At 42.4% G+C, this 13392-nt stretch overlaps 2 protein-coding genes across 3 annotated transcripts; both read left to right on the forward strand.

Annotated features, from left to right (window-relative positions):
- The first annotated feature begins 1370 nt into the window (after positions 1-1370).
- LOC104941656 (allantoinase, mitochondrial) lies at positions 1371-8122 on the forward strand. Its single transcript, XM_010766785.1, has 11 exons — positions 1371-1511; positions 1622-1773; positions 2118-2232; positions 2325-2471; positions 2560-2605; positions 4619-4712; positions 4814-5000; positions 5091-5229; positions 6570-6742; positions 7713-7745; positions 7893-8122. The coding sequence occupies exons 1-11, from the start codon at positions 1371-1373 to the stop codon at positions 8034-8036; spliced, it is 1371 nt and encodes a 456-aa protein (XP_010765087.1). The 3' UTR covers positions 8037-8122.
- An 803-nt stretch (positions 8123-8925) lies between these two features.
- Positions 8926-12459, forward strand: agxta (alanine--glyoxylate and serine--pyruvate aminotransferase a). 2 transcript variants are annotated; one of them, XM_010766786.1, is made up of 11 exons: positions 8926-9251; positions 9503-9695; positions 10562-10626; positions 10712-10812; positions 10905-10975; positions 11074-11158; positions 11232-11330; positions 11439-11508; positions 11682-11777; positions 11925-12053; positions 12175-12459. In XM_010766786.1, the coding sequence occupies exons 1-11, from the start codon at positions 9093-9095 to the stop codon at positions 12280-12282; spliced, it is 1176 nt and encodes a 391-aa protein (XP_010765088.1). In that variant the 5' UTR covers positions 8926-9092; the 3' UTR covers positions 12283-12459. The 2 variants fall into 2 exon arrangements, with proteins under 2 accessions (XP_010765088.1, XP_010765089.1); XM_010766787.1 differs by lacking the exon at positions 12175-12459 and having other exon boundaries at positions 11682-11781; positions 11925-12047.
- The last annotated feature ends 933 nt before the right edge of the window (positions 12460-13392 follow it).

Consider the following 13392-nt stretch of genomic DNA (forward strand, 5'->3'; position numbering starts at 1 on the left):
ATTTTGGTCAACTCTGCATCTTTGTGCAGCGTATACTCAAACAGCGATAGGAAGAGCACACTGCCTGACTCGGACATGCTGTGGAGTGAATCGTGGTCACCTCTGAGAGGTGGTTGACAGCTAAAAAAGCTATAATATCAACGACAGCTGACAAGCTACAACATCAACGACAGCTGATCTGCACCAAAGTACTAATTTCCTTATTTGTTTCCTGTGTATCTGTCTCTCTCTCCACAACTCTCACTATGAAATGTGTTCTTCTGATGCGGCATGCCTTAGCAGTCCTTTATCGGTCTGTAATGCGTGTTTCCAGTCGCAAAAACCTTTGACAGTAAAAGCCGCATCAGATGAAGACGTATTTACTTTAAACTGTCTACAGGGGAAACAAAAGGCTGCGTCTGCTTTTAACGAATATTCAAGCCATGGTCTGTTGATGTACCATGCAGTGGCAAAAGTGCGCTTCTTTGCTGAAAACAATCTCCCTGGATAACGATCCAGTTTCACCTGGTAGGGTTTATTGACCCCAAGATCATCTGGGGCTGTTGGTCTTTGAGCGGTTGCTGGCCCAATAGCCTACCTGTTGATGTGCTGCAAGGTAGCGTCTGTAGTGGAGGCACCGGCACGGAGGAGGAGGATGGCGGGTGTGGCACAGGGTGTGGCAACGCAGGTGGTGATGGTAGGGGCACAAGGAGCTATGCCTCGGAGGACAGCGTTGGTGGCGGCCGCCTTGATGAGTCAAGGATTGGGCTCGCTAACTCAGCCCCGGGGTTTGCCGAGGTCAAGCTTGTGACATTAAGGCGTGCAGCTGCATCGGCTGCAGTTCTTTCATCGCTATTTCGTTTTAATAAATCCTTAGACCTTTTAAGCCAATTTCTGATGTCCATTTTGTAATTTAAACAGAAATGGGAGTCTACAGAATGCACAATAAACAAATCCAGAATAGCCGGCAGAGTGTGACGCTGTGATTGGTCTAAATGTGGACGAATCACAAATCACAACAGACACATGAATTTATTTGATGTAGCCTGCAATTTTTTGTTTTAGTTACTATCTGACATCACATACATTGTAGCATAAAGGTTCACAGTTTATTTATAATTTAAAAAATACAAAAATAAAAAATATATATTTTTTATAAATAATAAAAATCGTGTTTATTGGGGGAGGGCAGGAATGTCAAATGGGAGGGCCTGTCCCTCTCTGGCCCTCCCACGGTGCCGGGCATGCATAGACAGGAAGAGTCAACAAATGACTGTCCAATGAACTGTTACCAGGGGGTGGTGCCTCAGCAGGTGGCCGCTGACCTGCAACAGTTGGTACCTGAAGTCAGGAGAGTCTATTGTACTAATTAACTCTCAATAAAGACAGACATGGAGCTCGGCTCAACGGTTAGTGCTGTGAGGAGTCAGAGGGTGCTACTGGGGGACGAAATACGTCCTGCTGTCATCCTGATAAAGGATGGGAAGATTCATCAGATACTCTCAGACATTTCTGTGGACGTTCCCTGTGAGGTAAGTACGTTTGTGGAAGGAATGGTACATCTATGTTTATACATCATAAGAAGCTCCTCATAATGTGTTGACACTCATGTCCCCCTGTTTGTGATCCCACCTTGGGGCAGGTGTTGGATGTGGCTGACAGTGTGGTGATGCCCGGCATCGTAGATTCCCACGTCCATGTGAATGAACCGGGCCGCACCTCCTGGGAGGGGTTCTGGACCGCCACCAGGGCTGCTGCAGCTGGAGGGGTGACAACCATTGTGGACATGCCACTGTAAGTCTGCAGACCGCCCCCCTCTCAGAGTCATTCAAAACCCACTGTCTGACCTCTCTGGGTCACCAGCGGGGGGTAAAGGTTGCAGGGTGAATGCAATTTTAAAAAAACAACAAAAAAAACCATCCAGTTTTGCAGAACTGGATGGTTTGACATTTGACAACAGACCTTCCGGGCTGCCTGCGTATGCTCATGTGTGTCACAAGAGACTTTTAAATAATATTGTTTTCTTTATGCAAAAAGTGAGGAAAAAGCAAATCACTTTTCTTTATGTTTTAACTATCTATTCCCGTGTGCCAATCTCTAATGTAGGCAGTTTTTTTTTTTTTTTTAAATCCCCACAGAAACAGCATCCCTCCGACTACCACACTTGGCAATTTTCGCGATAAGATTCAGGAGGCGACAGGGAAGTGTTTTGTGGACACAGCCTTCTGGGGAGGTGTGATTCCTGGCAATCAGGTACAGTGGAACAGCCTGGATGAAAAGTAATCCATTCTGAAGTAAAAATGACTAAATAATAACCAAACACGAACAAACAAATATATTCTTAGCTAGAACTCCGGCCCCTGATGGAGGCAGGAGTGGCTGGCTTCAAATGTTTCCTCATCCACAGTGGGGTGGAGGAGTTCCCCCATGTGACGGACTGTGATCTGCACGCAGCCATGCAGCAGCTGCAGGGCACAGGAAGTGTCTTGCTGGTAACTCACAACCTGCAGCCCTCACCTTAACATGACCACATGAAGATCATCAATGTAATACAGATACCTTCTGCTGTGTCTCCTTTAGTTCCATGCAGAGAGGGATGTCCAGCAGACAGCAGAAGAGGATGGCGGTAACAACATATTTACTTTACTATACAGTATCTGCCTGCGCTATACTATCTTCAGCCATCACCTAGTGTGTACAGAGATGTAAAAAAGATGCATTTTGCATTCTCTCAATAACAATTTGTGAACGTGTGCCTTAAAGGTCTCCTATCATGCTATTTTTAGGCATTATATTATAGGTCTCAGATATACAGTATACAACTATATAAAAACATGTCTATGATGTGTTTTGCTCAAAATATCAAACAGATCATGCATTTTAGACATCCCTCATATCCCTCTATTTCAGGACTGTTAGAGAACTGCAGGTTTGGGGTCCTTAGCTTGAACAAACAAAAAAGAGGAAGGGGAGCTAATGACTGCTCAGAATTACCGTACGGCAGCTACGGTTAAATTCTGCCGTGATTAAACGCCATCATGTTCCAAACCACATCAAGGATGATGTGTTAGCAATGCTTGCTAATGTAAACCAAGACCATATTACGTCAAAAACAGTCGGGCATTGTTTCTGACAGCGATGTTTCTGGTAGTGGGTCCCCATTTCCGATATTACGTCATATCGGACGAAAAATCTGGATCAGCTCCGTTGTACCCCTGTTTTTCGAGATTTGGGTACGGAGGAAAAGAGAGATGGTTTTATTTTCTGACACTTTGTGAGTCTCCTGACCAGAGGTTGCACTAGACTTTTTCACTGCCCGTCTTTTTGACGGACAGGATCGTAAAATTTCCGGCAAAATTCAGTATTACCCGTCGGCCTTGACACTCTGGGGGGGGGGGGAGAGAGAGAGAGAGAGAGAGAGAGACTGTCAACCGGGGGGGGAGAGCACGGTCGTGAACTGTCAACGGGGGTGTGGTGGGGGGAGAGCACAGTCGTGAACTGTCAACGGGTGGCGGGGCGCACGCTCGTGAACTGTTAGTGCCGTGTTATGCCCACTGCACCTCGCGGGAGTGCGCACAGCGTAAAGCCAAAACTCACAGACATTTCAATGATTTGTAGGGCAAATTTGGGTTTGGAAACGGTATCATTTCCTTTTTGGCAGGCATGCTTAACACCGGAGCCTCGCTGCGGGGAAACTTTGGCGCTGTTCCGAGTTTGTTCTAATCCATCAAAATGACGGACTGCTTTCAGATTTTTCCGTCATTGTTAAAAAAAATCCGTCATAGACGGAAAATATTCGGTTAACGTGACCTCTGCTCCTGACACACCGGGGTCACATATTTATGTATAAAAGACAAAAAGTGCATTTTGCATTATAGGTCCCCTTTAAGGGTTCCGACAACAGCCACATTGGCTTGAAAATGGTGGAATGGGGCATAGATTTTATTATTTACTGTTTGTTAACTGGCTAATCTTCTGCTCCACCTCCACCGGCTAGAAGACTGCTTATTCAGGGGGAGAGCAAATAGTAGCTCCAAAGATGGATCTTCAGTTAAATGAAGCAGCTCGATTCCAGCGAACGCAAACCTCGGGACCGGCGTCTGGTCTCCAACATCCCACTAGATCAGAACACATGATGTACTGTAGCTGCCATTGCACAGGATAGACCACGCTCTGACCCCCAGGAGTTTGTGCTATTGTCCACTTCACTTTCTGCGAAGTAATTTCTTTTTTTGGCAGTTAGGGCAAGTTAGCAGCCATCTCTGGCCCCTTTATGGTATGATACAAAGCTACTGAAATCTATCAAAGGGACAATAAATGTTTCCTGGAAGAACACAATACTCTTGCGAGACCAGAAAACGGAAAAGTATTTCTAATGTTCTCATCAGTTACACCCCCCCCACAATGTTTCACTTAAGTGCGCCGTGACATTTTCTTTGAGATATCAAGTTGACATTTTTCAATTGTGATTTTTGGGAGTTTTCTCAGCTAGAGAAACTTTTGTTATACTGTATATACTTAATTTATAAATACAATATAAATATATATATATACTTAATATATCCATAAATCAAGGTTTATAATAGTACAGTATTGACATCATACTGATGGTTTGCTCCTACACCTCTTCCCACTTAAGAACCTTCCCAGTACTCCACCTTCCTGCAGTCCAGACCAGATATAATGGAGACGGAAGCCATTCGCACCGTCACAGAACTCTGCCTCGAGTTCCAGTAAGAATAAAATAACCTTTATATCATAGAAGATCATTCTGGGCAGTATGTGGTTGTGAATGTAGCTTTGATGCTACACTGAGCTAACCTCTCTGCTCCAGGGTGCGCTGTCATATCGTGCACCTGTCTTCTGCAGAGCCTCTGAAGCTGATCCAGGCTGCGCGGCAGGCCGGAGCGTCCCTGACCGTGGAGACCACCCACCACTACCTCAGCCTGTGTGCTGAGAACATACCTTCAGGGGCCACACAGTTCAAGTGCTGCCCCCCCATCCGAGGATCTGCTAACCAGGTAAACACAAGCGGATGCACAGTGGATCAACAACTTCACTTCACTTTCTATTTTATTCTTTGTTCACTTGGGATTCCTTTCACCTCACAGGAGCAGCTATGGTCCGCACTGAAAGCTGGGCAGATTGACATGGTGGTGTCGGATCATTCCCCCTGCACCCCCGATCTGAAGAAACTGGAGAGAGGAGACTTTACTGAGGCATGGGGAGGAATATCCTCTCTACAATTTGGTAACTGCACTATTAATAATACAGTGTATTACAATAAATGAATAACATATTGTATGTTTTTCATCACCTGGAGCAACTAACATGGCACCACTGTCACTGCAAACCTAATGCATCATAAAATAATATCATTATATTTCAATGATTTGAGACTGTTTATACCCAAACTCCATTAACAGTTGCATTGCATTGCAAACGGGACACAGATTCAGCCATCGTCCAGGATGTCAAAATGCAAATTGTTGATTCAATTATAGCGTTTTAGCATCTTTAAGGTAATTGTTTTTGATTTTATGGCAGCAGACAGCAGACACCTGTTTTCAGCTAGAAGCTCTGATAATCTGAATATTGTAGTGCCGAGAGAAGGGAGTCGGAGGCGGTGCATCGAAGGTGCAAAGTTGGTTTTATTGAGCAGCAGAAAACCACATGTTGCCGGCTTGAAGTCCAGGAAGAGAAGGGGAGAAGAGAAAGGAGGGCACACAGTAGGTACACAGGAGGTGCAGTCAACATGTGTGTCCGTACGGAACAATACCCCCAACCTGTAGTTTCATGAGTGAATTATGATAAACAGTGTGTGATCACTACAATATGCTATATTGAAATGCACCTTTGTTGTATAGGAAAGTAGTTTTTAGGAGACAGAGTTGCCAGGATGCACTCAAACTTTGTTGGTTGGGTTTACCTTGTAATAACCCTCATTGTTGGTACTTGTTTGATTTGACATCATGTTCTGTCTGAAAATAGTCAACGGTCATTGACTTATCAGTGTCCCACACATTGAGTCAGTAATATTCAGATTTCTGTTCACTTAATGATTCATGTGACTGGACAGAGATTTGACTGCTTACTGTACAGGTTTGTTTGTGAATTTACATTTAGATGTGTGTATTATGCATATGGGGCTTTTAGCTGTGCATCAGATGATGCACCAGCTACCATAATTCATTGTTCAAGGAGTAGCTTCAGTTCTTTACATGATGAATCCTCTGCTGATAGCTGAACAAATTGGCTAAAATGCACATGTTAAACCTGGCCTGTGTAATAGTACAGGAAATGTATGTGCAAAGGTTCTTTTAGGTTGGATTATTGGCTCTCTCCCACCTATAAAACTTCTGACAGTCACTCACACAGGGCGAAGTTCACAGGGAGGCAAACAAGAGCTGAGAGACAGAACAATTATTTACCGTTCAGACAGTGAGAGGGGTCAAAGTCGGAAACCAGGTCCACTCTCATCCACAGTGTTAACTACTTTTTCTGAATTCAGGAAATTCTGAAATATTTGATCGTTTCAGCTCAATTCTTTTTTAGGCCTGTTAACCTCTGCACCTCTCAAACACTCTCAGGTTTGCCTCTGTTCTGGAGCTCGGCCAGTAAGAGAGGCTTCCAGCTGAGTGACGTGGTGAGGCTCCTCAGCCGGAACACAGCCCAGCTCAGTCGCCTTGACAACCAGAAGGGCTGCCTCGCCCCCGGTTACGATGCTGACCTGGTCATATGGGACCCCGAGAGAGAATTTGAAGTTTGTATTACAATAATGATAATAGCCTACATTAGACATATATTGTACCTTTCATAATAACATGATTACAAAGTACCTCACAACAGCTTCTTGTTGACTGTTAAGTTTCACCTTTTGTCATTTTTGCCTTTATTTCGTTTTTTGTATTTGTTTTTATTTTGTTATTATTATTGTATTTTATATAATGTCATAGGCTTATGTTCTAATCAAGGAGGGTTCTTATATTTATACATAACATGATTAATATATCAAATCTTTATACGTACACGTTTATAACTTACAATTTTAGGAATATAATTTTTTTTAGAGATACACAGCAAGGGAATAATGAAAGTGAATGCACAATCAAAAATTGTGTTTTCAAAAAACTTTAACAAAGTGGGGTTGTCGGATCTCCTGATAGTAAAGGCCCTGCTCCTGGTTTTCAATCTGTCTCTCGGAATCTCTAAAAGAGAGACCTACCTAAGTTTTGATATATTAAGGACAAACTAGGCTAAATAGCCTAATAATGATAATTCCTTATATTTATTATAACGCTTTTTCCAGATGCTCAAAGCGCTTTACAAATACACATTACACACATGTGAGGGTCATTACTGTGAACAATACCCACAGGAGCAGTGTCTTGCCCAAGGACACAACGGCGGCAGGTTTCACCCCTTCATCTGATGATCATTGCACAGCGCACTGCGCCACACCGTCCATCTTCCATCTTCACGCCTCGAAGTCATCGAGGCGCTTTTACAAGTACACATTAGTATCATAAATGTACTATCGGAGCAAATCCGGTTGAAGTGTCTTGCCCAAGGACACGACGGCCTGACGCAGTGGCGGCGGGTTTCGAACTTGAGTTCCCCAGCACCCCCCTTGATCTGATGATCGGATGCACAGAGCACTGCGCCACCCGTCCCATTAAAAAAGCTATACTCTATTGCACTGTATTCATTTACATTTCTGTCATGCTTCACAGATTAAAGAAGGAGGCATACATCATAAAAACAAGGTAAACCACATTAAAATAAGAAATTGATTGAAGAAGCTTTGTTTATCATTTTAACATTTAAATGTGTGTGTGTGTGTGTGTGTGTGTGTGTGTGTGTGTGTGTGTGTGTGTGTGTGTTTGTGTGCGCGCACGTGCGTACGTGCGTAGCTCACTCCTTACCTTGGCCTCAGTCTGCAGGGTGTGGTGTGTGCCACGCTGGTCCGGGGTCAGCTGGTGTACAGAGAAGGCTGCTTCTGCCCCGAGCCTTTGGGCAAGTTGCTCCTCATCCCCCCGGAAAGATCGCAAAAATAGCAACAAGCTATAATGAAATCATACGTAATTAAAGTAGCCTACTGATAATAAAAACGAATTAATACTTATTAGTGCCTTATTTTTCAGGAATTTGAGACCACGTTAGCACACTTTATCACAACAAAATCAAACAAGCTTTCCAGATTGTGTGATTTGCATCTGCATGTGTTGACAATGTGTTCGTATCTGTAAAACCTTAATATGATATGATCTGTGCCATGCGCTTTTTATTTGAATAAAAGCCTACTTCCAATGGAGTTCACATTGTTCCTGTAGATATACATTATACCGTTCTTCTTTATAGGTTCAGTATGCTCTTAATCCCATAAAAAACAGTATGAAACGCCTATTTTGTTAACACTGGCCTATATGTAATATGGTTGTGTGTCAAACTGACAGCTGTAATGTACTGGAACCATTCTACTCTCAAAAAGAATACATAAAAATAAGCCACTGGATCTTTTGGGGGACAACACAATTGATAACATAAGCCTTATTTCCTTTTCTCTTCTTATCAGCAAACGGCCTTGATTTTGCTGATTTATTACAACCAAATTGCCTTTTGATGATAAAATGTATACCCTTAAATCTGGTCAACTTTTATAAGACTGTTGCAGACCTCCAAACATTATTTTAGCGTATACACACTGCACACATATTTAAGGGTGGAACTTTGTTTCTTACAAACTGTAAATAGCCAGATCTTACAACGACAGATTAAAACAGTAGGTCAACATAAGCCTTTATACGTGTGTGTTGTGGAAAACATGTCATCCTGTTGGCAGGGTAATATTTAAGCCTCACACTGGAGGAGCTGAAGTCAATGATTAACACTTGAGGACATGTTGGGTGACTTTGCTTATCTTTCAAATGGGAAACCAGCTACCTGAGTTGATTGGGCACAGAGGCAGCATGTGTTGACAGATGAGCAGATAAAGCAGATGACCCCTGACCTGAGGAGCTCACTGGTCAGACTGAGGGGTGGGCTCAGCTCAGCCTCACTGCTCCTGCTTCACAGCTCTGTGGTTTCACTGTGCTCGTCTCTCTGCTGGGAACATGTCGTCTGTCTCTGTTCCTCCACCAAAATGCCTGCAAAAACCCCTGGTGGTTCCTCATCGCTACATGTTTGGACCAGGACCTTCCAACGTCCCACCACGGATCTTGAAGGCCGGGGCCAATCCTGTCATTGGACACATGCATCCAGAGATATTTGAGGTAACACACATGGTGGAGACTATGAAGGATGAGGGCATAATCCAAAACCCAAATGTATTCCTTTACTATCATAGGAGACTATGTTTGCATTTTTGAATTAAGGAAGTGTTTTCTCAAAAGTTACAAATTACTTATTAGAAATTTTGCCAGTTCATTTTACCTCATGATTAGATAAATGAAAGAGGTTAAGGGTGACCTGTGTTAGAACCCCTCAAAATATAATTTTCATATTTGTTTACTTTATTTTATAGATAATGAGTGACATCAGAAGTGGGATCCAGTACATGTTCCAGACTCAGAACAGCATGACCTTTGCTGTGAGCGGCACCGGCCACGCTGCAATGGAGTGTGCCATCTTCAACACCGTGGAGGGGGGGGAAAGCGTGCTGAGTGCAGTCAACGGTATATGGGGAGAGCGAGCAGCGGAAATGGCAGAGAGGATAGGTAAGGATGATGGTTTCATATATTTCTCTGTCGAGAAAAACAAAGCTTACAATTAAATTATTTCGGATTTATTTGTTCCTTTCCTGGTTCATTCTTTAGTTGTAAATCGAATACAAAGTTTGGTTCTAAAAAGGCTCAATACTTTTCAGCAGGGCACTGTAGCTTTCAGCAAACAATACTTCAATCAGGAAAGACTTCATATTTCAGCTGCTGATTAATGCACATTTGGTGCGGTAATATTTCCAGCAGCAGGGCTCTTATGTCGAGTTGACTCAAAATAAACCACAGTGCCTATGTTTATCATAAGGAACATGTCTCCCATGTATGTATATGGATGTATAAAGGGCACTATGCCACCCTGCATATCTCCAGGCCTGACCCTAACCCTTCTGGGAGATATACACAAACTAATGTCATTAGCAAACTAATGTTAACATCCATTAAAGTAAAAGCTAAAACAAAATTGCAAAAACCTTATTGAGAACATTTTAGCTAATGTTAACGTTAGTTGCTAGCATTATTAGCATAGCCTGCTCCGTTATCAAACATTGGCAAACTCATAAGGCAATTAGGCTATTTGCTTCTTAATTTAACTTAATAAGTTCAAGTTATATCTAAATATGAAAGTTGTATTGTTTACCATGGTGTTATTGGTGAAAGTCATTACATACACGCTCATAGACTCTTGATGAGCGCTAGGGGCAGCAAACAGTACACTGCGCAATTGAATACATCGGCAAGTAAATGTAATTCATTGATAAATTAGTATGTAAACATGTGATTTTCCATCATGGGTCCTCCTGGGTGGAATCTCTGCAAAGGGAATCAGTTGTTCGACCACAGAACATCATGTGTTTACCCTACAGGTGCCACAGTAAATACCATAGTGGCGCCCCCTGGAGGCTTCCTCACTAATGCAGACATTGAGAAGGTACACTGACTCTCTAGTTTCAGGTTACCTAAATTACTTCCATAAAAGCTGCTGTCTATGTGATCACACTGTTATCTCATCACAGGCCTTATCAAAACACCGGCCAGTGGTGTTCTTCCTCGCACATGGAGAATCTTCCACAGGAGTCCTGCATCCTTTGGATGGCATCGCTGAGCTGTGCCATAAGTAAAATGCAGCGCTCATTTCTCTTTCATCCTCACTTCTAATAATAATAATTATATTGGCAGTTGATAGCTTGTTATGATGTGTGTCTGCAGGTATAACTGCTTGTTTCTTGTGGACTCTGTGGCTTCAATGGGAGGGACCCCTCTGCACATGGACCAGCAAGGTTACATATTCAATCCTGGTAGATTTCAAGTCTCTCTCAGCATTGTATTACACAATCTCTTTTGATAACAATCATTTTTGGATTGATTTTATTTTCAGGAATAGATATCCTATACACTGGCTCCCAAAAGGTTTTGAATGCTCCTCCGGGTACAGCTCCAATCTCCTTTAGTGAGAGAGCATGGTGAGAAATGAACATGCAAGTAGACATTAAGGAATATGTAACACCATGTAATTAACCTTTAATCTGTTCACAGCCAGAAAATATTCAGCCGCAGGGCAAAGCCTGTGTCATTCTTCTTGGATTTGGGTTGGCTTGCAAACTACTGGGGATGTGATGGCAAGCCGTCCAGACTGTAAGACATTTTCGTCTGCAGACAGGAACAGATTAGATTTCAAATTGTGCTCTCAAGTTCAGCTGTACTTTCTTAATATGGTCTGTCTTTTCCATGTCCCCTCTGTAGATATCACCACACAGGCCCAGTCACTGCGTTCTACTCTCTGAGGGAGAGTCTGGCTGTCCTTGCCGAAGAGGTGTTTTTTGTTTTGTTTTTGTATCCACTTCAATAGCTCTGTACAGATAGCCGTAGCAGTTTGTACAGTGGCAAAAATATACCAACATAAAAACAAAATAATATGATGGTTATGTATCAGCTGTTCTATAATGTTTTGACTGTCTGTCTTGATTCCTTTACTGTTTTTCTAAGGGTCTGGAGAATTCATGGGAAAGACATCATAAAGTGGCAGAGTATTTCCACCAGGGCCTTGAGAGCATAGGACTCAAACTCTTCGTCAAAGAAAAAGTGAGTTTCAAGTTAAATCAGATTATTTCGTTTCATAATTTACATTCTCGCAGTTTTTCAGTAGAGTTAAAACTCAATGATGATCAACAATTTAAATTATGAAAAAGAAAGAACATTTATAATTTCTGATTTAAATGGTTGTTACAGAAAGCAAGACTGCCTACAGTTACCACCATTGTTGCTCCGCATGGATATGACTGGAAAGAGATCACAACCTACATCATGAAAACCCATAATTTAGAGATTTCTGGGGGGCTTGGACCATCAGCTGGCTTGGTAAGACAAAAATCCTTCAAATACTTTGTATAACAGTTTGTTTCTACTTGAACAACCTATGCCTTCCAGGTCACATAAGTCCTGTGAATGAAGCCTAACACCTGGTTGTTGTTTTTTTTAGGTGCTACGTGTTGGACTGATGGGATGCAACAGCAGCAAGGACAATGTTGACATGGTTCTGGCGGCACTGAGAGACGCTCTTAAACACTGCCACAAGAGCAAAGTGTGACATGTTGCTGTTGGATGCTGAAAAGATAATCAAGGAAGAAACTGTGTAATAAACCCCTATTCTCAGGATCTGTCTTGTGTGGCTTTACCATTATTTGAATGAGAACAGTGGACTTGCCTGCATAACGCTGTAGATGTAACGATTCATTTCAGACAGTTTGAAACGCGAGGGCCGTGATTGTTACCGCTCAAGGGAAAACCTCCAGCTTGATTTGAGACCACCCCGTGATAGATAAATGTAATTATAATGAAGCCAGCTGCAATGGATCATTGATCCACCAGGAGGTGCATGTGGGGTTCCACACTGGAGCTCATGTGAAATAAAGTCAGATACAGTACGCTGGATGTACAGCGGAACTTTGTTAAGATCCATATGTCACGGATATCATACTCTGTGCTAAATAAGAGACATGTAATCATTTACAAAACATCAACATGTTGTTATTTAACAAAATAATGTTGTTTAGTCGAAAAAAACGAACGGGAGGAAATGCAGCCCGGCTCTCGATTTTTAATCCTAATTTAATCATCATCTTCACCACGATGATTTATGTTTATGTTCGCCGAATTGACATGAAATCACTGACACATATGAATATACTGTATTCAACTTCATTAAAACGTTATTAACGTGCCTAAACTCAGTAATTTACTAAAAATATTTATATTTTAATGGAGCCTCGTCGGCAGATCAGGATCCCAAAGCGCAGCGGAGGGATCTTGAGCATGAAGGGTGTTATTTTCCCCATAAGGAACAAGTCGCTGCAAATTATCCCGCTTATTACATGGCCACATTCTCAACAAAGTAACGACATGACTCCCAATATTAATTGAAATGCTTTTATGGATTTAGAAAATGTTTTTATTGATTTAAAAAATAGTTGTATGTATTGATTTAAATTGACATGCATCCGCTAAGAAAAATAGTCCGTTGTTACCGTTTTTTAAACAGTCTGAATGAAACGGCAGCTCTCAGCTGTGTATTTACACAACTAATGGCCCATCAACCACAGCTCTCCCCCCACCCCCCCCTCCCCCCCTGATCTTTCTTCTCCAGCAGCTAAATTAACTGTAGGTTACTCTGAGTGACCATAGACTGTATGTGACAAGC

The sequence above is a fragment of the Notothenia coriiceps genome, unplaced genomic scaffold (assembly GCF_000735185.1).
Source record: "Notothenia coriiceps isolate Sejong01 unplaced genomic scaffold, NC01 NC01_scaffold00003657, whole genome shotgun sequence".
In the NCBI taxonomy this organism is placed as follows: Eukaryota; Metazoa; Chordata; class Actinopteri; order Perciformes; family Nototheniidae; genus Notothenia; species Notothenia coriiceps.

Coding starts and splice junctions, on each gene's coding strand:
- agxta (XM_010766786.1), top strand. CDS start 9,093: ATGTCGTCTGTCTCTGTTCCTCCACCAAAATGCCTGCAAAAACCCCTG. Junction 10,627..10,711: donor CTAATGCAGACATTGAGAAG/GTACACTGACTC, acceptor ATCTCATCACAG/GCCTTATCAAAACACCGGCC. Junction 11,509..11,681: donor TGGCTGTCCTTGCCGAAGAG/GTGTTTTTTGTT, acceptor TGTTTTTCTAAG/GGTCTGGAGAATTCATGGGA.
- LOC104941656 (XM_010766785.1), top strand. CDS start 1,371: ATGGAGCTCGGCTCAACGGTTAGTGCTGTGAGGAGTCAGAGGGTGCTA. Junction 1,774..2,117: donor ACCATTGTGGACATGCCACT/GTAAGTCTGCAG, acceptor AAATCCCCACAG/AAACAGCATCCCTCCGACTA. Junction 7,746..7,892: donor GCATACATCATAAAAACAAG/GTAAACCACATT, acceptor GTACGTGCGTAG/CTCACTCCTTACCTTGGCCT.